The sequence below is a fragment of the Pelodiscus sinensis genome, chromosome 3 (assembly GCF_052426305.1).
Source record: "Pelodiscus sinensis isolate ZL-2025 chromosome 3, ASM5242630v1, whole genome shotgun sequence".
Lineage (NCBI taxonomy): Eukaryota > Metazoa > Chordata > Testudines > Trionychidae > Pelodiscus > Pelodiscus sinensis.
Genome location: NC_143054.1, coordinates 108,459,908 through 108,485,404, shown reverse-complemented (window position 1 = coordinate 108,485,404; position 25,497 = coordinate 108,459,908). Strand labels below are relative to the sequence as shown.

Genomic DNA, 25,497 nt, shown 5'->3' with positions numbered 1-25,497 from the left:
CCCCAGAACTGCCAATCTCCTCAGCAATAGAGATGGGAACAAAATTGCAGCTGCAGGACCAAGAGAAAGGATGAGACAGGAAGAAACATGTCTCTGTATTCTTACACTACCCTTTTTTACATACTGATCTTGCTTTGAACCCATAATGGATTGCATCAGAAACAAATGACCCTGAGGAAAGACAAACAAATACTAAGAAATCCATGTAGAAACACTGTAGTAGTCTTCGGGGAAGATAAGGAGGTATAGACTGATCAGGAAAAAGACCAACAATCTTGTCTGCTTTTTTCCCCTCTCTCAGGTGAAGATGATGCCGTCCGTGTAACTGGTAAAGTTTGTCTCTTTTTCTAGACTCTCGCTCTCACTCTGATTTGAGGAATACTCAGAAGCCAAACAGTACACATCAGCAACCAAAGTGAAGTCTTCCTCAGAACTTAAAACAGAGCTGAAACTTGAGCAAGAGTTGAGGCTGGAGCCGAACACCTGGATGGCACAGAAGCACCAAATCTGGGGCTGCTACCACACAGGAACTTTTGAGCTTCTACCCTGGCCAAGTCACTACATTACCACAGCAGATCCAACAACTGCTGAGTACATGCTGCCTCCCTGCGCCTGGAAGGAATCTCAACTTCCCACAAAATGGAGTCCACTGCAGCTCAAGCCACTGGTGGACCCTAACAGTCCTCACTGCAAAACCTCATTTATGGAATTCATAACTTTAATTACTTAATATATTAAATAACTTCGTAATTAAAAAAAAACAGTGAAATACAATTGTCCATATTACGAACAAATGACCTACCCTACAAAACTTATTTTAAAAAGTTGTACTCATAAAAGCAAGGTGACAAACAATAGCAGTACAAGGGAGGCGTGAATGCTCTTTTTTTTACATTTCTGCCATCATACTTCCAGTATCTGTCGGACCCTAATTTCTTGATTCCAGACCTCTCCTTCACTAGAAAAATCAGCCATCAAATATTGTCCAGTTTTGTGATGAGAAGGAGGCTGCCCAAAGTTAGATTTAATGCATGTTACTAAGCCAATGCACCAACATGTGAAATAACAAAATTAGTACTTTGCCGGGCCAGTCTTAAGCACAAGCATGGTGCCATGTAATCTGCAGCTCCATGTGTTGATCCATTTTCCTACATCAGCAAAATGTCTAGATGGGTGGGGAAGGTAGAAAAATTAATCTTTTGCTTGTTTCTTATATCAGTAGCTTGAGACCTCATAAAAATAAGAAGATTGATATTTTGCCTCTTGCAATTTAAAAATGGTCAAACTAGTTCTCTTAACTTCCAGTGTTCATCAAGTTTCACTACAAAGTGAATTTGAAACCACATTATAAATCCTCAAAAATATAAGTATTTATAATGGAAACTTTTAGATTCCCAATGTAAACAGTGAAAATATGAACATTAACACAAAGAAACTGAAATACCTCAATTTTAAGAAACATATGACAGAGTAGACTATGCAAAAGCTGTAAACTGATACAAGATTCTGTTTGTTTTAAAGCAAACAGAAGAAAGACAAAAACAGATACTTGTTTTCTGTTAAAATATCTGCTATTAGCAGTTCCACCCAACCATGGCAAATTCGAGGGAAAGGTTTTGGCAGTTATTTGTAATATTTACAATAAATGGCAACATATAAATATACAGTACTAACAGGACACTGACCTGTAACATGCATCTGGACACAACAACTTCAGGTACCTCTGGAAATTTTTGTCGCAGGTCATGTAAAACCTGAAAATCTATTTGCTGGCTTCCTTGGGCCATTCGTATATTGCCTGGTCAGGACTGTTGATCAACAGGCAATTCTAGGCCTTAGTGAAAGGAGTACTCATCTCTCTTGTTCCAGCATTTTCTGTAAGAGAGGGGGGGGAAACCCCAAAATTTTATACATGATCTTAGTTTAAAATCTGAGTTTCTGTATCTTATCAAAACCAAAAGTAATGCTGCACAAACTAGCACTTTAGATGTAGAAACAAGAACTTTCTAATTAAGAAAGATAGAACAACATTTTCCATTAAATAAATATGAATCTGCTTACGATTCTTCATATCACTGTATACTTGAAAATTCATTATCTCTTGTGATTTTGATTTTTTTCCGATTTTCAAACATTCATCATACTGTTTTCCTGCATCGTGTAAAATGACTACCTATGTCTGTTTAGTGCAGGTCTGCTCCACAGTTTCACCTTCCCTTTTATCTCAATATTTAAGTTCCTCACTCAAGTATAACCTTTTCCACATCAGGCATACCCCTTATTTTAGAGTGTGTGATTTTGAATACAGAATTTAAAAGAACGTATATGTGAAAATGCCACAAAATTGTTGTTTAACACAAACACTGGAAATAAATCACTGAAAAGACGCCCGATAAAGTTTCCAATGTGTTTTATATTGCTCTGCTTTTGTCAAAGTGATCTTACAAAGGCAGGAAGATTGTTCTGTTCAGAATTCATAATTTAAAAAAAAACTGTAATCCTCTCAGGATCATTTTATTTGTGATAATCCATTACAGCTTATCAATTAATATTATTACATACATAAGAAAGATTATGGACTCATGATTGGTTGAAGTTGGCACAGTATTAAGTCAGGTTTCCTAAGGCTATTCATATACTGTTTTCTTCTTCAGGAGGTCAACAACACAGAGGCCTGCATCAGTCTTAATGAAGTTACATGTACCAATGATTGCATCCTGGCTAACTGCAACAAGTTTGTACCATTCATTAACTTGGAGTTTTTAGTAGCTCAAAAAAATCCAATCTAAGTGTAATTCCCATTAACAAAACCATGTGCTGCTGAAATTCTAGCTTAGCTGTATGAATGAATATGATTAAATGTAACAATTTATTTTAAACAAAACCAAGTTTATTGTTTCTTGAGCCTCAATCAGTATACAACTCTTTGGTCAATGCCTTAATATTCAACTCTAGAAAAGCCTGGACCTGCTTATCAGCTTATTCTCCTACTTCCAACTTTCTTTTGCTCCCTCTTATTTCCACACGAGGCACTCCTGCCTCTGAATTCAAACACATGACATTCTATCCTAAAACTGGCTAGTACTAATCCATACATTCTCATCCCTGCCACTCTACTCCTCCCTTCCTCTACCTCTGAACTCCTTCAGCAAGAAACGCACCTTTGATTTCTAGATAGCCTTTAACTTTTTTTTTTTTGTAAAGAGACTGCTTCTAAATAGATAGATTTAACCAAAATTAATTTAGAAACTGGTTTAATTAAACTAGCTCCTTATTGTCAGAACATACTGTTTAGTTCAAGAATATATTAGAGATGCTTTCTTAACAAACTAAATTGATGATACACTCAAACCAAAATAAAGTCCATGCCTGGGGCATGAGCTGATTTTAACAATCAGCTTCTAAACTAATTTTTGTTTTACTGTTAATCTCTCTCTCTCCAACCAAACTTTTTCTTTTAAGGCTTCTAGAATAGTCTGCTCTGTAGGTTTTTGTTTTACCTCAGACAGCTCTTTCAACATCTTCTCTGGGAGCTCTATCTCCTCTAGTTGATGTTCACTATTGCTTTGTCTTCTCCTTTCCTGTTCCTACTTTTTCTCCCTGGGGATCATTCACCAATACATTCATTTACTACATCTATAATGATTCTCACAATGTATCCATGCCTCTTTTTTCACCTTTCAAACAGAATATGTATTCTGCCTAATAGCTTCAGCTATAGTTAAGATTGTGATGTTTCACTATTTTCCAATTTTGACGCATTCATAATTGTACATGTTCACTTTCTGAGAAAAGGCTACCTACTTCATGAATCCTTTTTAAAGCAAAATGCCACCAGCCATTCTTGAATTATGAAGGCCTTTAAAAATCACAACACCTTCAAACCACTTGACACTTTCCCCATATGTTCATTTAGATCAGCTTTCTTTCCATGCACAAATCTCAAAAGTGGTTAACTTTGAAACTTCAAAAATAGCATGCACTATTTTGGGGAAAAAATAGGTGACTTAGAAAGTAGTGAAAAATTGAAAAAAAAAAAACCATGAGCAAGCTCACTAGCATCTGATACTATTTTTAATCTCATTAATCCCATTTCATATGACACATTACAATATATATGATTGGTGAGCTCAAGCAAAAAAAGGAGTTGCTGTTGGGATAACCTTCAGAGACATTTATTTCAATTAGATATTTACCAGAATTCTCTCATGTAAAATAATTCCTCAATACAGGAAACACTCGACATTCACCATGAATGGCGAAATTCGCAAATACTGGGAGTCGTGGTTCCTAGTCCCTGCAGCAAGCTCCCTGTGTCTCCCAGTCCCTGCTACCTTCCTCAGGTGTGGTATTTTTAACATGGAGATTAACTATGTCATAGAACTTGAAGGGACTTTGAGAGGTCATTGAGTCCAGCCCCCTGCCCTCACGGCAGGACCAAGTGCCATTCGCCTTGCAAATACATGGAACCATGAATAGCAATTCCATGAATCACAAGAGTCTCTTGGATAAAGGCAAGAAAACAAAGATGTTAAAAAAAAAGTGGCTTGAAGAAACCTTGGGGTTTATAACTGCATATTGTAAATATTCTGTAATTTTAAGAGAACATTTACTTACCAGTGTTTTTAACATATTGTTGTAACAAATATAAACTGTTATAATTTAGATTATAATGCTAGATTTTCTACTCTGGACATTAGACTGCACTATGCATTTTCATCCTCCCTTGTTTGTTGCACACTCATCTCTATGAACTAAGCCAGTCTGTTAAAAAAAAAGAAAAAACAATAAAACAAACATTTTATGGCTAAAACTTTTAAACTTCTATTGTGAATTTTCTTATATAGAAAAGCTACATCCATTTGACACTAAAAGTTGCATGATTAAAATAAAATACAGGAAACGCACAAGCTAAAAATAATGATAGAAAAATTAACTTGATTGTCTTACACATAGTCAGGTACTGGACTGACTAATCTTTGGCAGGCTATAAGATTTCTCTTTTCTATGCACTAAGGCAGGACAGGCAACCTTTGGCTTGCAACCCATCAGGGTCATCTGTTGGTGTACCATGAGACAATTATTTGATGTTGAGTGTCTGCAGGCACCACTCCCACAGCTCCCAATGGTTGTGGTTTGCCATTCCCCGCCAATGGGAACTAAGGGAAGTGCCACTATGGGCACTGAGAGCTGCAGGGGGCCATGCCTGGGGACACTAAATATCAAAAAACTGTTTTGCAGCCCGCTGGCGGATTACCTTGATGAGCCATGAGGCAAAGGTTGCTGATCCCTGATTTAGGAAGAGGATGGACTTAGGATTCAAATGGTTATCATGCCTGCTGTCAGGGCCGGCTTTAACAAGAGCGGGGCCTGATTCGCGGGGGCAGGGCCGCGCATGCATCATGCGCCCGGTGTGGCACTGCACATGCACCGTGCGCCTGGGAGCAGGGCCCCATTCTGGGGAATAAGACAAATCGGCCTAAAGCCGGCCCTGCCTGCTGTTAAGGGATTTTATTATTTCTGCCAGCCCCTCTTTGCACTTTTGTTGGACAGAAGCAATAAGTCAATCATAACATTTTATGATTATGGAGAAAACACCCACATCATGGAATGGGCATTTGTTTTCTAACAAACACAAACATCATCTCAAATTTTTCTCTTTTAGTTTGTCAGACATTTAAATTTTATATTCAGGTTCTTCATCTATTAGGGCTTTTAAGACCCTAAGCAGTTAGTGGAATTTGTACTTCAATGCTAAAATATACACCCCAAGACATAAAAGATAATTCATATGGCAACTATAAGTCTGCCATATATTACACTATATTTTTAGACTCTCTAGGAAGACTACATTTTTGTAACAGTAGTAACCATTTTTAAAAAGAATAGGGTGATTTATCATAACATTTTAAAAAATATCATTCAATGGCACGCAGTTAAGGAAATCTAAAGACTGCTGTTAGACATATTTATATAAAAGACAGCGAATGTAATAATTTAGAAAATGTGAGCCCTTCTGGAAATAATAAATTAAAAATTAGGAATAGATTTCCTATACAGTTGACTTGAAATTCTCCTCTAATTATAACATTTAAAAAAAAAGATAAAGTGACCTTTTGTAGGAAAGACAGAAACAGTCTCAGAAATCTAAGTTAAGGGGCGAACATAATTTTAACCTATTTGTATCCGTTAAATACTAAATGTCACTCCCCTCCTTTACAGCACACCATATATGCAGAATGTACACACAGTATTCTCTCACATTTCTAAAGGCAGAATTACTAAAACCCTAAACCAACCCTCCTGAGCTTCTAAAAATATTTAAAAGTTTCTAATCTATGAGTTAAATCAAGCAAACCCATTAACAAAAAGTCAAGTGCAGTAATCTCACATCAAACAAATACTCACACCATCTTTTCAATTCTCTACACTAGTGGCGCCCAAACTGGGGGGGGGGGGAGGGGGGGGGCTCAATCACCTAGGAGAGCACAGAGGAATATTCGGGGGGCAAGGGCTGGCCACCTGGGGGAGAAAAGACAGACCACCCAATCATGTCTGCTATGGCCTTGGCTCTCAGTTGTGGCATCATTCCTGTCCCCAGCTCCCACAGGAGCATGGACAGATTACATTATGGATAGGGAGAGCACAACATAAAAAGACTGCAGAACTCTCTCCCTCTCCTTCTGCTTTTCTAAGATGAACAGAAAATGTTGCTTGATGGATCTTCTCTTAAGTTTGTGATTAATACTAAGTCTGTCAGTTAATAGCACTTCATGCAAACGATTAATGTAAAACAAATTAACTAATTTAAAAGTCATTATTAATCGCAGTTTTAATCCATTAAACAATAACAATACTAATATCAAATCTAACATATAAAGGAGAATGTTTGTATGTTTGTGCGCTAATAACTTGGTCACTATGGCTACGTCTAGACTGCATCCCTCTGTTGACAAAGGGATGCAAATGAAGCACATCAAAACTGCTAATGAAGCAGGGATTTAAATATCCCACGGTTCATTAGCATAAACATGGACACCGCTTTTTTCCGACACAGAGTTTTGTCGACAAAAAGCGGCAGTCTAGATGCAGATCTGTTGACAATAAACCCATTTTCGATAGATCCTGTATTCCTCAAAAAATGAGCTCATAGAAGCCTCTAGGAGGTGCTTGCGGGCGCTGCGGAGCGAGCCCAGTGGGGAGGGAGCAGCGGCGGCAGCGCCGGGAGTGGCCCGGGGCCTGGCACAGCTTCCTGGTCACATGGTGGGGAGCCCAGCACCTGCTCGCCGCAGCCCACAGGATAGGAGAGCCCCTGGCGTGGCCCCCTGGTGCGGCAGATAGCGGGGCAAAAGTTTTGGGGTGGGTGGTGGAGTCATTGCTCCCCGCGGCACCTGCAGCACCGGGCGCGAGCTGGGCCGCCCCGCCCATCCTAGGTCTCGTGCTCGTCCCCTCCCACCCGCCCCTCACACAGGGCACCCCCAGAAGGGCCCCATCACTCGCCGCGAGCAACGCCGGGTAACTCCAACTAGTTATAAATATTTATATTATTTTTATTATAAATATTTGGACTGTAATAATTCAGCTCCTGTTGTGTTATATTTTTATCATGAAATTGCAACTTATAAATGTAAATGTTTCAAACATAACTGCATGCAAAAACATATCAATGTAAAACTTTAAGAGCCTACAATTCACACAGACTTTTTGTTCAGCTAATTATTAAGACAAATAGGTTTGTTTACATTTATGGGAGTAATGTTTCTCACTTATTTACAGTTGTCTACAAGATAGCACAAGCATTCAAAAGACAAGGTATTCACTTGCCATATATGCAAAACATTCCTATGCCCCTTCATACTTCGATCATCATTCCAGAGGAGGATGTGCTTACTTGCTGATGACACTTGTTAAAAAATAAATGTACTAATTAAATTTGTGACTCAACTCGTTGAGGGAGGTGAATGTAAAAATAACACTTACCTTCTTACAGTACAAATATTTATAATCAAAATACAAAGTGAACAGGTGTACATACTTTTGGGAAGTTTTCTATATTTTCAAAAATACTGAGTTCAATTAAAATTTAAAGCGAGCAGTGTGCACGGATCACTATTTTTTTTAATTGAAATCATTATTTTTGAAAATACAGAAAACATCCAAAAGTATTTACATACATGGTATTCTATTACTGTTTAACAGTGCAATTAAAACTGTGATTAATTGCAAAAAAATTTCATTTTATGATCAATCATGATTTTTTTTTAATGGTCTGAAAGCCTTAATATACTTCTGTGATTCCTACTACAAAAAAATCCTATATGGAATGTTTTTATTAACTGATTTCTACAGAAAGGGCATAAGGCCAAAAAAATTATTTTACATCTTTTAAAACAGTGATTTATTATAGACAGTTTTCTTCAGACTTACATTTGTGATGTTTTAATTAATTTTCATGAACAAAAATACAAAGGGTAGATGACTTACAGATTATATGTATTACCTAACAGTGCATATTTCACGGGATAACCAATTATGCAATTATATAACTTTTCAACTTGTCAAGGGTGCAAAACCAGACAGTATAAACTCAGACATTATACAAACATAACATGTTAGGGCATAGTTAACAATAATAATAAAATTGACATCAGCACTAATAGTTTAAAAAGGGAAGGAGAGGGCATGAAGGAAGAGAGAGGGGAGAAAACAGAGGGCAGATGGAATGGGAAGCCTGTTGTCATTTGAACTCTCTCAGCATTCTTAATTTCAAATGTACCAAGAAACAGGATACAGATTTCTTCAAATAAATATAACTATTCTCTACCTCAATAAGGGTCAGATTTTCATTTGAATAAAATCTAGTTTTCAAGACTACAAATACTGAAAAATGAGCAAGTATGATAAAGAGAATCATGACTATGGACGATTATTAGTGCACAGTGCCAGTTTTACTTCTTGTCTCAGTCTCATTAAATCATGTCACTAATTTCCTAATGTTAAAATTCCAAAGGGGGAAAAACAGAAAGTGTCTGTATTCTGCTTTGTTATGATACATAAGAAACAAACATGGCCTTATATATTCATCAGCCTGGGAAGCTAGATTATGTGGATTTTGGGGTTGATCAGGAAATGAGGGCCTCTTCTGAAAGGTAAAGGGGTACAAGGTTAGCAGCTAAGAAGCTGTTCAAGGTCAAATCAGGCACAGCTGGAAATTGGAACCCAGACCTCTAATACAGCAGACCCCAAGCTTCATTCACTGACCCATAATGTCTTTTGGAAAGCATATCCTCAATTAAATAGACCTGGTGGAATGAGCGACTCTAATGCATGAGGCAGAGGCTGCACAAAGAAATAAAAGATGATGAATCAGTAGGATTCTTCAACCCGCCCCCACCCCACACACACAGTCACTAAATCTGGCTGCTAGTTTCTCCACAACATCAGCAAAAATTGTTTTGACTTTTAAACTCAGTCTAGACTAGGCAAATGCACTGCTTTTTGCAACAGTGCATCATGTCCACAACACAAACCATGTGTTTGGAAATATTTGGATCGCATCAACACCAGGCTCTCACTCAAGCCACTGCTATATGACAGAATTATGGAAAAAGTTACCAAACATTATAGGAGCTGTTGGACATTCTGAGAGATTGTTAGCAACCCAGAATTCACTAGAAAGAGTCATAATTGACAGAACTAATTCCAAAATAAAACCTGTCTCATATAGACTGAGCTTTAAGTCAATATACCTGAAAACTTATTTTTGAGCTGTTATGGAGAAGCTACCACCAGGATTTCGCATCTGCCTTGCTTGGGGAAACAATCGTTTAAAATTACTTTGGAGGCTGCAACCTTGAGAAACAGAAAGATGGTAAAGACAGTAGCAACAGAGATTAGAAGCTGGCAGCAAATCCAAAATAGGATTAAAAAGTTAAGATGTTAGACTGGAAAGAGAAAGAAAGATCCACAACTGGTAGTTGAGTTTGCGTAAACAGATAAGGTCAGCAATAATATAGCAGAAGGAAAAGGAGTAACTAACTACAGAACTTTGGAGATTACCAATAGGGATGTGAAAGGTTATTCGGTGAAGCAGTGCGGGATGGAGCAGCTCCCCACCCATTGCAGGCGGGCAGCTGTTCCATCTTCACAGGGTTTGCCACAGAGAGAAACCACTTTGGGTGGCTGGAACAGACTCTGTCTGAGGTGGGCCTAGGTAAATGGCAGGCAGGAGTAACTCTGGCTACCCAGAGTAGCCTGTGCCTGCAGTAGAGGGGCAAATCCAGCCTGGCTGCGGTGGGCCCCTCATCCACTCTCCCTTTTGATCGGTTATAATTAACACGTAGTGCTTAAATGGTTATTAATTAATTATTTAATTGGTTAATCAGATTAACCAAACAAGATTTCACATCCCTAATCACCAACAGCAGAAGAAGAGGTGGAACTATTGCAAAGACTGAAGGAATATTCAGAGACTGATGAGTGAAATGAGTAGATAGTAAAGGTCTACAGAAGTAAAGGGAAGAACGGAGTCCAGAACGGAGTGATTAGAAGGAGCAGCAGAAATAAGAGACCTTATGACTTATCCTGGTCATAGCTCTCAATACAGCTGATAAAATATACTGTTATTCACTTATGAAATAAAACAACCACATGCATTATTGCAGCACAGTATAATCTGAAATTACTAATAACCCTCGCATAACTGCTTTCAGCCATTTCTATAGAACTTTCATTCTCCTGGAGATATAAACGTTCCAGTAAGTCTGTCTGCACATGTTGTGCCAAACATTTTAAATAAATAAAGGAATTAACTGTCAGTGAACCTTGTGAAAACTACTGGCAAAGTCCCCAGCTAACTTGACACACAATCATAAACTGATTAAATATAAACAGATCTTCTGTTAAGATGAGAAAATAATCAATAAAAAGTAAACAAAATGTTATTTCTCAGACACTGACAACTAAATGTCTCAGACCCACTAGTACAAAGGCATGAATTAAAGGGCTTATCTTGTTTAGATTAGCTAGCAGATTTAATTACTACAATGGCCATAAACTACAAAGTTATATAACAATACAAAAATGTAATATCCCATTGGAAAAAAATAATTACTTTCTTTTGGCAGAACACATATTTAGAACTGAACAGTGTAATAATTCTTAACTACAAATATTTAAATCTACCACCACACAGCTTCTTACTGCATATTCACCACTGCCTAAAACTTCTTCAGTGTAATTCAGCAAGTCTTCCTTTTGTGTGTGTGTGGGGGGGGGGGGGGAGGAGAGGTGCCTGGAAAACTCAACAAATCATAAAGCACACTCCTGAGAGAAGTATAAGACAGTTAACTAGCAATGGGTTTTTAAATATTTCAAGAGGGTGGTTCAGGGAATACACAGAGCTTGTATTCCCTCTTATAATAATAATTATAATTATTATAATAAACAATGTACTCTTATAATCCAACAGCAAGAAGTAATGAAATCTCTGTCTGGCTTTAGACCTCAGCTACATCTAAGTAACTCAGCTTCAAAGTCCTCTGTGCTTTCAATCTGATCCAATAAGACCTTTGTATTACTGACACCACAGAAAATAGATTCCTGATTCATGCTGGATTGTTGATTTGCTTGGCTACAATAAAGATGCTTCAGTATTTCTGTTGAAACCTTATTTTAGTAATTAGATTAAATATGAAGAATCTTATTAAAAGGGACAACCTACAAAAATTCCACAATTCCTGCTTACATTTTGTATTACAATTACAAATCACAATTAAGATTACTACAACTAAAAGAAAATAAAGGTGGAAAAATACTTCCCTGCATAATCAAACTTGTCAAGTGGCATATGTCTCCTGTGACACACATATAAAAGCTGCACTTTATGCATGGAGTCCTGCATGGATATAAAATTTTGTATCTGATCCATGATCCACAAAAATCATGCATGGATTTGCCAGGTTCTACCAACAGCTCCAAAGATCACTGAGCACTCTGTGGCAGGTGTTATGCTACAATCCTGACCCACAACCATCCACCACTTCCTCCAGGAGACCTCCTGGCTCACCCAAGTTCCCTGCTTTAGACAGAGAGGATACAAACCTGGACCTCCATGTCCAATACTGCTATACCAACGGAGGCTTGGACACTCCTATGCAGCTGTGGTAACTAATGCATGCAGACCCAGCCAGGACAGACAGCAGTGACAACTACTCTCTTTGCAGAGCCTGCTGTTGCCATCCACTAATTTAAAATACAAAACACCTCTTCCAAAATCGACGAGGAGTCCTGTGGCACCTTATAGACTAACTGAAGTGTAGGAGCATAAGCTTTCGTGGGCAAAGACCCACTTCGTCAGATGCATCTGACGAAGTGGGTCTTTGCCCACGAAAGCTTATGCTCCTACACTTCAGTTAGTCTACAAGGTGCCACAGGACTCCTCGTCGCTTTTGCAGATTCAGACTAACTCGGCTACCCCTCTGATACTCTTCCAAAATGTTGCTTTGTTCACTCTTCTGGGAGCTGTAATTTCTCCCCTTTGTCCAAACAAGATTATCCAACCCAGACCATTATCCAGATACTGAGTATACTCATCTTCTCTCTACCCTCAGTTCTCTGAGGAGTGCTAACATGAACACTACTCTTCTGTAAGTATGCTTACCCGTAACAATAGCAACAAAGCCAAAAGTGAAGAGACAGCAGGCAAACATATACACAATGGACAAAAAGAGAGAAAAGAGAAGAGGCAGGGCAGGATGGGACCAAGCATTTTCAGCAGTGTTAGGCTTGGTCTACAGTACAAAGTAAGGTCAATATAAGTTGGCTTGTGTCGACTATTTATTTATGTGTCTATGCTCAAATCTGTCTCCAGCTAACCTATGCATCCAGTTCAACAATGCAGTAAAACCACTTCCCTGAATGGCCAAGAACCATGGTTGTCCTAATTTAATCAACACCGTGAGATTGTAGACATTCCATGACCTATATCAACCCTACCAATCCTCCACAAAAGCCCAGTTCCTGCAACAGTTACTGTTTTGCTCACAAATTTAAACTCTACTGGCCAAGGATCACACAGATTAGACGTTCACCCTCTCCCCACTTTCAACAAACCCATGTTTTTGAAGTGCTCTTTCCCATTTGCCCACCTTGACAATCACACTTAGTAATTCAACTTTGTGGTTTGCATCCTCCCATTGACTGTATCTATACACAGACATATAGTAGACGCACTCCAGCCATGAGCAAGCGAGAAGGATATCTTGGACATGTGGAGAAAGGAGGCTGTGCAAGCACAGCTATGGATCAGTCAGAGACATGAATATCAATGAGCAGATTGCATGGGGCATGCAAGCCATGAGGTATAGCAGGTATGAGCAATGTTTCATGGAGGCGAAGGAACTTTGCCAGGGATACTACAAGAAATGGAGGACAACAAGAAAGCGGGGGCTGGACTGCAGACCTGCAGCTTTTACAACAAACTGCCTGCTGACAACCCTACCAGCACCTTCATATTACCACGGATCACTTGGAAGAGACTGAGATGAAGACTCCTGTCATGAACAATAAGGAAGATGATGAGAAGGCAACGAAACGCAATTGAGGAGTCTACCTATGCCACGAGTTAGACTGTAAACTTCATAGGCATTTAGCTAATTCCGCCATGCAACTGTGGACAAGCCCACTGATGAAGTGGACAGTAGCTTGACTAACTGTGTGCATGCAATCTTCTTTGCAATGCTTATCCAAACACATTCTTGAATAGACTATAGTAATCAGATTACATGAATCACACAGATTCAGTGTCCTGAGTTGAAGTAGATGTGGAACAGAGACTGTCGACATCTCCTTTTCATTCCTTTGTTGGGATAGATGAGAGGGCGCCATGTGGAGCCCTTTCTTTCCATGAATAAGGGTCTCCCTTTTATCTTCCTGAGAGATTTCAATGAGAATTTCATGGTGATACTTTATAATCTTAACCCAAAGGTTTCCAGAGCTGGTAGTCTTAGTTCTATTTCCATGATATGATACCTTCCTATGCTGCTTTGAATTTGGTTGGCATCACTGCATTAAACAGACTAGATGCACACAGGCCAAGAACATCTTCTGGACACCAGTCAACATGGGATCTCTAAGCTTCTGTCACCTGAATGGGGGTATGTCTACAATACAGCACTAATTCAAACTAACTTAATTTGAATTAGTTAATTCGAACTAAGCTAATTCGAATTAGTTTTTAGGTCTAGATGCACTAATTTGAATTAGCGTTTTGCTAATTCGAAATAGCATGTCCACATTGAGTGGACTCTGAACCGAAGTTAAGGCTGGCCAGAACCAGTGCCGGCAGGGCATCAGGTTAGGACTTAGAGTGTGGAGCTGCTGCCTCAGGCTAGCCGAGGGCTATGCTTAAAAGGGACCCGACCCCCACCCCGGACAGACAGTTCTCAGGGTTCCCTGCTTGCTTGTCTAACTCGATGAGGGACAGCAAAGCAGTCCTGTCTTGAAATGCTCTGAATGCCCACACTCAGCACATCACAGCACTCGGCCATCAGCCCAGCTGCACTTGTTGCAGGCTGCCATCCGGGGGGTTCAATCAGGGGGCTGTCAGGATCCAGGAGGCCCTGCAGGAGAGCTTCCACCCCGAGGAGCCTGCAGAGCCACCCCAGTCCTCCCCATCGGGGACTTGTGCCCCATTCCTCCCACACCCTCCTTCCACTTACCCCTCCCTAGCCCCCCTTCCTGATGTAAAAATAAAGGACACGTGTGTTCAAAAATAGAAACTCTCTTTATTTAACAAAACTGGGGAGACTGGGAAAAGGAGGTGGGAGAGGGGAAGAGAGAGGGTGGGAGAGGGGAGGGGGAAACCTGGGAGGGGGGAGCTGGAAGAGGGAAGCCAGGGGAAGAATGAGGAGGGGAAGTATAAAACTATGGTACGCCATATCTTCAGTACTGTGTACAGATGTGGTCTCCTCACCTCAAAAAAGGGCAACTAAAATGATTAGGGATTTGGAACAGGTTCCATATAAAGAGAGGCTAAAGAGACTGGGACTTTTCAGCTTAGAAAAGAGGAGACTGAGGGGGAATATGATAGAGGCATATAAAATCATGAGTTATGTGGAGAGGGTGAATAAAGAAAAGTTCTTCATTAGTTCCAATAATATAAGGACTAGAGGACACCAAATGAAATTAATGGGCAGCAGGTTTAAAACTAATAAGCGAAAGTTCTTCTTCACACAGCACATAGTCAACCTGTGGAACTCCTTGCTACAGGAGGCTGCGAAGGCTAGGACTATAACAGAGTTTAAAGAGAAGTTAGATAAATTCATGGAGGTTGGGTCCATGGAGTGCTATTAGCCAGGGGGTAGGAATGGTGTCCCTGACCTCTGTTTGTGGAAGGCTGGAGATGGATGGCACGAGACAAATTGCTTGGTCATTGTCTTCGGTCCATCCCCCCCGGGGTACCTGGTGTTGGCTGCTGTCGGCAGACAGGCTACTGGGCTAGATGGACCTTTGGTCTGACCCAGTACGGCCATTCTTATGTTATAAGCTCAGGGCTCAGGGTCCGGGGTCTCACTGGACCAGCTTGATTTTCATGCAAACCTGCTCCTGGGTTCGCATGTGGCCTTTGGTGGCCAGGCTGGAAGCTATCCTGCCCTAGATGGCCACTTTCCTGTGCCTAGTGCGGAGATCGTGGACGTTGGAGGCCTCCCCCCAAACCTTGATGAGGTCCATGATCTCCGCACTAGACCAGGCGGGCGCCCGCCTCTTGCGACTCCGGGCAGGCTCCTGGGAGTCGCCAGCCTGGTCCTGGGAAGAGGCGGAGGGCTGGGTGGCAGCGGGTGGCTAGCTCATGCTGTGCCAGGTGCAGGCAGGCTTGCAACTGGCACAAGCACTGTAGCCAGACTGTGCCCCTTTAAGGGCTCCGGGGCCGGGAGGGGGGCAGAAGAGTTTCCCTGGTTTGGCCCAGAGTGGCCACCAGGGCAACCTGGGAAGGGCTAGTCTCCAACTAGTTCGAATTAAATGGCTACACAGCCCTTAATTCGAACTACTTAATTCGAACTAGACATTACTCCTTGTAGAATGAGGTTTACCTAGTTCGAATTAAGCGCTCTGCTAGTTCGATTCAAATTCAAACTAGCGGTTTGCATGTATAGCCACTATTAAATTTACTTCGAACTAACGGCTTTGTAGTGTAGACATACCATGAGTGAGATATTTGCCAAAATCAGGGTGGATGGAAAAAAAAAAAACCATTAAAAAGAATTTAAAAAAAAAGGATCTCAGATGCTTTCTGAGGAAAAAACCTATTTAAAGACAGTTTTAATTAAGATAAATTATTGTCAATGTTATTTCATCATGGACTAGAGATTATAAATTCTAATTCTATAGTATGAGAGAATATATTCATGTAATGTTTAGGAAAATGTTTTGTAAATGAGTTCCAATAGTTCATGGATTATGGACCCAATCTTATGAGGTTCCAGAGGCTTCTGTATGGATTATTTAGGTTAATCTTTCCATATACTCATTAACAGGGCTCGACAAATAATGCAATCTACTCGCCCGTGGCTACTCGCAGATTGCCAGACAGCGTGGCTGGTGAGCAGGGCTCACCCTGGTTTGGCGAGCCCTGCTCATTAAGACTCAGTGCTCAGCATCTGCCTGCTCTCAAAGTTTTACACACTCCCGTAGAAGATTTAGGTAATTCTGACTTTATGCGTGGGGCACACAACAATCACATTCCTAATATTTTAAAATACTTCTCAGCTTCATATTTTCATTTAATTTGAAACTGTCATCCTTTGAGAAGAGTGAAAATGGGAATATTAAACAGGAGTTAGATGTCTAAAATGACATTTTCATTCTAAATGAAAGTGTAATAATCTTCTCATAAGGTGCAGACAACTTTAGCCATATGTTGTTGGAAGGGTTATATGGAGTGAGATAATATTTTTCATTCCATATGATCTTTTTTCTGTATTCTTGGTTACTGTTCTCTGTGAATAAGGCACACGTGCGTCATGCAGCACACAAAAGTATACACTCTGTCCAGCAAACTAGAGATCTGCAGGAGTTCTTTGTGGTTCTCAAACTAGGTCAGGCCATCTTGCAGGGGCTGCAGCTCAAGCTCAGCCCCGCCCTCCCACAGCAGGAAGCCTGTGGTGTTGCTTCATTCTTGCCCTTCCTCCCATGAGCCCATTAGCCCAGCCCACTTCTGCACCCTCCCTCCTAGATGGAGGAGCATGGGGAGAAAACCCCGAGCCTCCCCACCGGATCCTGCTCATGGGAAAGAAGCGGAGACAAAAGTAGCTCCATGCACTGCTGCTCTCCCTCCCTGGCTGGAAACTTCCCCATTGCTTTGCCTTCTGCTCTTATTAGGTAATTAGACTAGTCAATCAGTCCAGAATTTTACACCTAGTTTTCTTCTCAGGTAATCCTGGCCTATTCTACCCAGTCAAGAAATTCCTGATCAATCAATTTTATAAAACATTAAGTGACAATTTTAAACAAGTAGATGGAAGCCATCTACGTTGTGAAGCCCCTTGCAGAAACTTAAGTCTTCCACTTATACCTAAGTATCACCACAGACCATGACTAACTCTTCTCCCACACAGCCTTTTCATCTCCATATCCCCTTTACCAAACCACCTCTTTGTGAAAATCTGCAGTACAGGAAACCCCCGAGATGTGACCACCCAAGTTACGACCCCCCATACTTACAACCATTTTTGTTGAAAACCCCCAACGGCGCACGATGCCTATTGTAAATGAGGGTTCAAGTTATGACGGCCCCGACTTGCGACGCTTCCCCAGGAGCCGATTACGTCACAAGTCGGGGGCCGCCTGTAGTATGTTGGGAAGGGGTAGTTTCTAACATAGGGTGAGGAAAGGCTGGCACCCTGGGGGGAAGCAGAGTTAAATTTGCGATGCATGAACTATAGAATATGGTAGTTGTGATGATGGCAAAGTAAGTACCTGTAAATTGAGGAAGAGAGTATATGTAATGTTAGATGCCTTAAACTTTCATGTCCTTGCTTTTGTGAGTTTGAATCAGAATACATTTCACAATAAAGCTTTTATACAGTATTTTCAAAAAATACTTAAGTTGTAGTTTACTCTTGCATAGGAGATGGATGGACATGTGGGTGGGTATTAGTGCAGCTGCTAAAGAAGAACACTTTACATTGGGGAACCTTTATTGGGTCAGGAGCCACTAATCTCAGAAAAATCATTTGGGGGGCTAAGGGCAAGTGAGAGAAATTAACTTCATCCATGCAACTTGGGGCACCCAGGCTTCGGGCTTCTCCCCAAGGCTGGGTTAACTCTAAGAGCCTGGGCCTAGTAGATTTTGTGTGGGCCCCTTAGCTCTGGAGTAGGACCAAAAATGAAGGATTCAGTGTGCAGGAAGGGGCTGCTGGGGAGTGAGTTGGGACTAGAGGTGGGGGGGAGGGGATCTGGGTGGAAGCAGACTGGGAGTGGGAGGAAAAGTTCAGGAGGGGACAAGGGATTGGAGAGCCTACTTAGTACAGATCGGGGGCCACATGTGGCTCTGCACTTCCCTGAGCTTGCAGGCACCCCTGCCACTTCTATTGACTGTAATTCCTGGACACTGGAAGTGACAGGGATAAAGCCTACAGATGAGTACAGGGAGAGAGCCTCCTGTGCTGCCATTCTCCAAGTCAGGAGGAGGAGGGGTGGGGGGAATGGCAGCAGAGCTGCTTCCTCCCCCGTGCCAGATAAAGCCTTTGAGTGTAGGTTCTCCATCCTTGAGTTAGATGCTAGACGCAGCATATAAACAGCACAAAGTTTATCTGCTGGCAACAGCTAACAAACTTTAGTTTATGAATAATAGCCTGAAATTCTATTTAAAAAAAATATAACACTGAACTAAACCCTGCTATAGATACAACACAAATGCTGTGTTTATAAATAATTTTACTTTAGAGATATCAGTCTACAAAGAGGATGGAGTTAGGTTATTCCCAATGCTGGCAGATGACAGAACAAGGAGCAACAGTGTCAAGTTACAGTTGGATATTAGAAAAAACTATTTCACCAGAAGAATGGTGCAGAACTGGAATGGGTTGTCTAGAGAAGTGGTGGAATCTCATTCTTAGAGATTTTTAAGGCCAGGCTTGACAAAGCCCTGGCTGGGATGATGCAGTTGGGGTTGGTAATGCTTTGAGCAGAGGGTTGGACTACATGACCTCCTAAGGCCTCTTCCAACTCTAATCTTCTATGATTCTATGAATGGTCAGACTTGTTCTCATTCCATGTCAAGGAAAGAATTCAGTTAGTCAAAACCCTTACTACTAAAATTTTCAGAGAAATCAAATCAAAACTTGATGGAAAATTTAAAAGATCTGAGTACTGTAAGTAGTTAAGACACTGAAAGGCCACTTATAAGAAAAAATAGATTTATACCTCATTTTAGAGCATATTCCTCATGGCATCACTACAAAGCACCTACCTGATTAAACTGATGTAAAAATTGACTACAATAAGGACACAGCTCTAATGTCTTAATTCTGGACAGTCCAGCAACAAATTCTACCTATGAAAGTCAGAAATACTCAAAATTTCAGTTTTCTAATTCAGAAGGCTGCAGTAATATGCTAAGTTTTGCCACATAAATGTGGTGGGCTCTCCAAATAACTATCAGTTTAGTAAGCATCCAAATGAACCATGCTGAAGAATGACCTATAGGGCTGCAATACCTGTGGGGGAGAAAAATTTGAAAATCCTGGCTCACTACCACCACTGAAGATGTGTTAGCTGGCTATGTATTAAGCCTAGTGTCTTTCAAAAAATGGCATAATCAAAATTGGACAAACCCAGGTAAATACTGAAAAGGTGAGAATTAAAAATATGGAAAAGCAGCATTTTGCATATATGTATTCTTTTAGCATTCACTATAGAATGTATTAGCTCTCATTCATACTAGCCTACATTTTCAAGATCTAAAATTGTGGCTGGATACAAGTGCATGTGTATGGTTGTGACTGGATACAAGTGCATGTGTATGGTTGTGCCAGAACCCATTACTGTTCACATCTAAACTCCAGAATCTCATGCTTGAGGGATAGGTATGAACATACACTGCCCCACGCCCATGTCAGTTTGTAATGTGGATAGGGATCAGGGACATGTATTGTGGGAATAGGGCTGGAAAACTAGTAAATTCCAAGAACAGTACATTAAACCTTTTCCAGTTCAACCCTTACCCTTATCTATAAAGATCCCTGTCTCCTCATTAACACTAAAATAATGAGCTATGTTCACCACTTCAGAATGATTTTCTGTGTTTTTCTTGCCCAAATACGTGAACATAGAACCAGCTACTCAAATGAATACACCAGAATGCTTATCAAGTGGGTGGTTGAATTTCACTGTCCTCTACAACTTCTCATGCAGCACCAGGAACTTACACTTGTACCAGGAGGTTTGAGAGAGACTGGGGCAGGCAACATTCACTGCACTCCAGCTCTGTGCCAGTAAGGGCAAAGCACTGAAGACACCTGTACTAGACAGCAAAAAATTCCAGCCATCACTCCAGAAGGGATCTTCCAACACACTTATTCTTTAAGGAGTTGGATCAGGTACTCATCACAGCTCCCAGCACCGAGTCTGAGGTCCACATGATCTCCTCCTCCACCCCACCAGCCTCATCATCTGAAGGAATGCTGTTGAAGGCCAAGGCATGGAAGGCAGCAGGAGCTGCAGAGGAGATGCCCTGGAAGACCAGGGAAAGAAGATCATGTTATATCCTTCACCCCTACCTGTAAGAGCTGGTTCAGTAAGCTCCTCCTGATGAGCCAGAGGAAAATCCCAAGACTCAGAAGGAACCACCCAAACATGAGGATGGCAAGTTAAAACCTCGCCTTCCCCAACATCATCTCCCTCACTCTTTCTGGGGTTGCATATAGGACTGGAATGCCACTTTCCTCTTAGGCCACAAGAGTCTGCAACCAAGACAACTGTATATTCAACATTTTATTGAACTACAACAAGTCATTATAAAGCTTTTGGCAGCAGCTATAGAACAGAACATTAACAAACTATCATTAGTGCTCCTGGGTCTCAGTTTATGAAGATGTTGTGAAGACCAGGACTTTAACAGAGTTCAAAAAGAACCTACATAAATTCATGGAAGTTGGGTCCATTCTTACTAGCCTCTGTTTGTCAGAGACTGGAAATGGATGACAGGAGAGGGATCACTTCATGATTACCTGTTCTTTCACTCCCTCTGGGGCATCTGGCATTGGTCACTGCCGGAAGACAGGATACTAGCTATGTGGTCCTTTGGTCTGACCCAGTATGGCTATTCTTATGTTTGTCGACCAAGAGGAAAATAGCAAGCGAGGGAGTACAAAGATCTGATTTAAGAACAGGACATCTGTACAAACTTAATGGTTTTCCAAAATTACAACTATTTTCTTCTCCTTTTCAAGGCCACAAACTTTCATTGCAGTAACCCCTGGTTCTTATGAACATGGCAAGTGTGGAATTGTGGGAGTTGATTTAGTCCCAGGACAGGCTACATACAGGAGAGAGAAGGGGAAGCTTTGCTTCTTTGAAGAAGTCAGTAGTTCTCCCTCTCAGTACAAATGTTTTCAAGCATTCCCATGCCCTGGTGTCTGGTATCTCTCCACTCAGAGCCATGCCTCATAAGCTGGGAGAAAAAGGAGCAGGTGCACAATTCACTCCACTGGATGCACAAACATAACGTGGCACTCCTTTGTAGTGGGGAGCCAAGTAAGTGGCTTTCAGTCTTGATCAGAAAGTTCATAGAATACAGTACAGTTGCAATGTGATCCTTTCCCTGTTTCTTTCTCCCCGCTTTGCAGGACAGAGAGCCCAGGTTTCCTGATGCTGCAGATTTGGGACAAGTGGTTCACTTCTTACCCACCAGACAGGCTCCATTTACTTAAAATATGATCTATTTCCATTCAGATTGCCTCCCAGCCAATAAGTATATGTCAACAACCTTCTGGTGCAGCAGAAACTCCAGCTGGTTTTTAAAAGTTCAAAGTGCTTGATCCACTTTCACAGTTCACCAAACCCCTCCATTCAGCAATGTAGAGAGGTAACAAGTAGCACAAAACATCTCTCTTGCATAGACTGCTGGATCCCCACCACAGGACTGGAAAGCCACTCCCTTTTCCAGTTTGGTACTTTCAAAACGTCAATGTTCTCCAATTGATAGCCACCCTTAAAAGAAGAAATTAAGAACCATTAACTCCGCACCTGAAATAAATGCAGCCCTCCAGCTGATTAGCTCAATCACACACTACCACACTAAATTTTTAAAAACCAGTAATTGGCGCTACCTACCATTTCCATTGGGCGCTTCTTTCTCCAGGGCTGCAAAAGCTGTCCAAGAATCAATGATACTGAAACAATTGCATTTTAGAGATACTGCAAAGCATCAATATTGTAGATTACGTACGGTGTTATAATGTTATGTGGCGTGTTTTATTAACCCACTTTCCATAGGGAAAAAATATAATGCAGCTTTTATGATTAAGGTGACAGGACCGTCAGCTGAGGAGAAAGAACCCATTTTACTTAGGTCCAGGAGCAGCAGCCATGGGACAGTAGAGGAAGATTGAAAAGGACACTAAAATTGACACAAGGAGCAAGGAACGCTTTGACTTCATGAGGGAAAGGAAGGAAAAGGCTATTGAGCAGAAGAAACATATTTTCCAAAGACAGGAGTCAATAATGGTCATCTTTTCCAATTCCAGAAGCAGGACATATGTATAGGGAATGGGAACTTCCCAAAGGGCCAGTGCCAGAACTACGCCTGGTTGCAGTCTTGGATATAAAATGTTAGTGAAATGGATTTAGGTCCTGCCAGCTGTAACAGCCACTGCTAGTGTCAGGTAATTGGCACCTTCAACTCCTATTCCAGCTACTCTTCCTTGTGCTGTTGAGGTGCAGGACTCCATTCAACAGTGAAGAGGGAAGCAGGAAGAGGTATACAACTTCAAACACAACACCCTGCATATCATCTAGAAACCCTTAGCAGGAGAAGCACTTTGACCATGCAGGAGGGGGATATATGAACCCAGAAGCGTGCCTGCAGGCCAGCACATGACCAGTCCTAAAACACTTGAAAGGAAATGGCCTCATTTGACACAGCTATTCATCCTTTATCTGGAGGAATGTGAGAGGAGGCCAAGATGAAGGGATCATGGGCAGTAAAGTTAACACTCTTCAGAGTCTGATCCATTTATTCACAGTTCCTTTTTAAAAATTGTTCATAGTTACGTTACGTTACATCTACTAGTTTCAATAAATGCTAACTTTATTTATATTTGGACCCTTTATTCAGGCTATGAAGAAAAAGTAGTCAAACCCTCCTTTGGCTTTTTGTAGAAAACTGCAAAGTCTTATGTCTTTTCTTCCCAGAAGTATAAGTACAAGTGAATATAAATAAATTAGAGATGCTGAAAGTACGTGCATGAAAATAACAGATCATTCTTTTAACTGGGTGGCGGAAGAATTCATAAACTTCCCTATGGATTTGGAAAAAAGAGAACAGGAAAAACAAAGCAACTTCCACAACATACTGAAAAGTGCTAAAAATATCCCTCTCTCTAACCTCCAAGAAACCCCGTGACCATGTTGAACCCTGGAGTTACTCATGACTGACAGCCAGTAAATGTCCTTGCTCCCTACACAATTATCATCACCAGAAATCAGTAGTAAAAGCACCTCCCAACCCCTTCATGAATTGTTCTCAGTGTCCCTCAGGCACTAAGTAATCACACTAAAACAGATCACCATCACCAACTGTGAACATTAACACAAAATGAAGTGCAATTTAACTAAACATGTACTCTGCAAACAATCAGCCAGAAAGTGTTAGATCTGGAGAGGCACTCTACCCCACTTACCATAGTCATTAAACGATTGGCTAATGACTGTGGTCAAAAGGAAAGGAAAATATGCATTGAAACATGAAAGGGAATGTTTCCTAGAGCTTTTGTCCCTTGCTCTCTGTTCCAACATGTAGGCTATGTCTACACTGCACATCTTACACAAGAACAGCTGTGCCACTAAAGCTTTGCCTCTGTAAGGCACAGTATGTAGCCACTCCGTCAGCAGAGAAGAGGTTTCTACTGCCAAAATAAAACCATCCTCAAAGAAGAAGAGCAGTAGCTTTGTGGACAGGAGTGTGTCTCATAGACAAAGTACTGTCCATACCAGTAATTTTCAGCAGTAAAACTTTTGTTGGTCATGGGCATGTCCAACAAAAGTGTGCATCCCTGAGCAACAAAAGTTTTATTGACAGAAGTGCAGCATAAACACAGCCATAAGCGCAAGTTGCACCTCTGGTTTTCCAGGCTGTGATTCAGCATCACCATGAACATTCACTGGATCAGGTTGGCTGTAAAACCAGTCCTGTCATGTATCCTAAAGTACTTAGCTTTAGCCTGGAAAATGTTATGAAGGGCACAGCATACCATAATAATGCAGACAGTGCTGACTACAATAGTATCCAAGCAGGACATAGGCCAACAAGCCTTCGACCACCTGAACGCACACTCCAATTCTCTCTTGGAACTGCTCAGTTTTGAAGCAAAACTCCTGTTTTGCCAGGTTGTCAGTGACAAGGTAGGTTCATGTTCCCCAGAATAACTATTGCCACAGAGATGCTATACAGAATCATGATATTTCTGGAGAATAAGGTTCCTACCTCCCTTCAAGGATATAGTATCAATATCTTCAGGAAGTCCAGCACCATGAATCTTTTCCTGTGTGTTCAAAACTAGTGATAATTAACCTGCCTTTGTAGCCCACTAAGCCTTGAATAAATGAATAGTAACGAAAAAGTAATTGATACTCGCTCCTTTCTTTCAGCAGGAAAAGTATGGCGATGACCCCCCAAGCAGTTTTAGAAATCCCATTCTCTGGAAACCAGCTATATTTTCTGAAACATTGATGAACCATGGGTAGATGACAGTGTTGATAACTTCACAAACTTGCACTAAATCTGCTCTCCAGGTGACTTTCTTACCCCAAAGTAGCTTGTAATTGACTGGTAGCTGTCGGGCATTGTCAACTTCCAGAAAATAGCCACTGTCTTCTGTGCCACTGTGGGTCTTTGGAACAGAGTTTTCTGCCTCTGTAGGCTTGGGACCAGCTCCTCAGAATGCTCCATAAACATTTGCTTCCTCATTCTGCAGTTCAGTGGTCACTAGTTGTCTTCTGAGTTTTGCAAGAAGACATGATCCTAACACACTGTCTGTTCTCCTGTTCCAGAAATGGTATTTCATCCTTGCATATCCACCCCCAATGGCCATTCAAAGTCATCTGGTACTAACTGTAAAGCTGAAAAAAGGCTCTCTCAAAATTGCATTTAATAATGACTACTGCTAACAGGAACCAGAGACCAACAGTGGCTACTTATCTCAGCTTTCCTATGACAGCATCTCCCAAAATGTGCTATCACCTGAGAACTAAAATTTACAAATCTTCTATTCCTAA

The 25,497-nt window shown here is 41.0% G+C and overlaps 1 protein-coding gene across 4 annotated transcripts in view; it reads right to left on the bottom strand.

The window, feature by feature from the left end:
• Positions 1-25,497, bottom strand: part of TAB2 (TGF-beta activated kinase 1 (MAP3K7) binding protein 2) — a 121,073-nt gene that overhangs the window by 40,894 nt on the left and 54,682 nt on the right. The window contains exons 3-5 of one of the 4 annotated variants that reach the window (XM_075924405.2): positions 21,231-22,212; positions 4,618-4,764; positions 1,686-1,875 (exon numbers count right to left, since the gene is read on the bottom strand). The exons of 1 other annotated variant lie outside the window; for it this stretch is intronic. In XM_075924405.2, coding sequence (XP_075780520.1) covers positions 1,686-1,787 — 102 coding nt within the window. In that variant the 5' untranslated portion in view covers positions 1,788-1,875; positions 4,618-4,764; positions 21,231-22,212. The remainder of the gene's footprint in view (positions 1-1,685; positions 1,876-4,617; positions 4,765-21,230; positions 22,213-25,497) is intronic. 2 more of the 4 variants (XM_075924406.2, XM_075924404.2) reach the window with 2 other exon arrangements.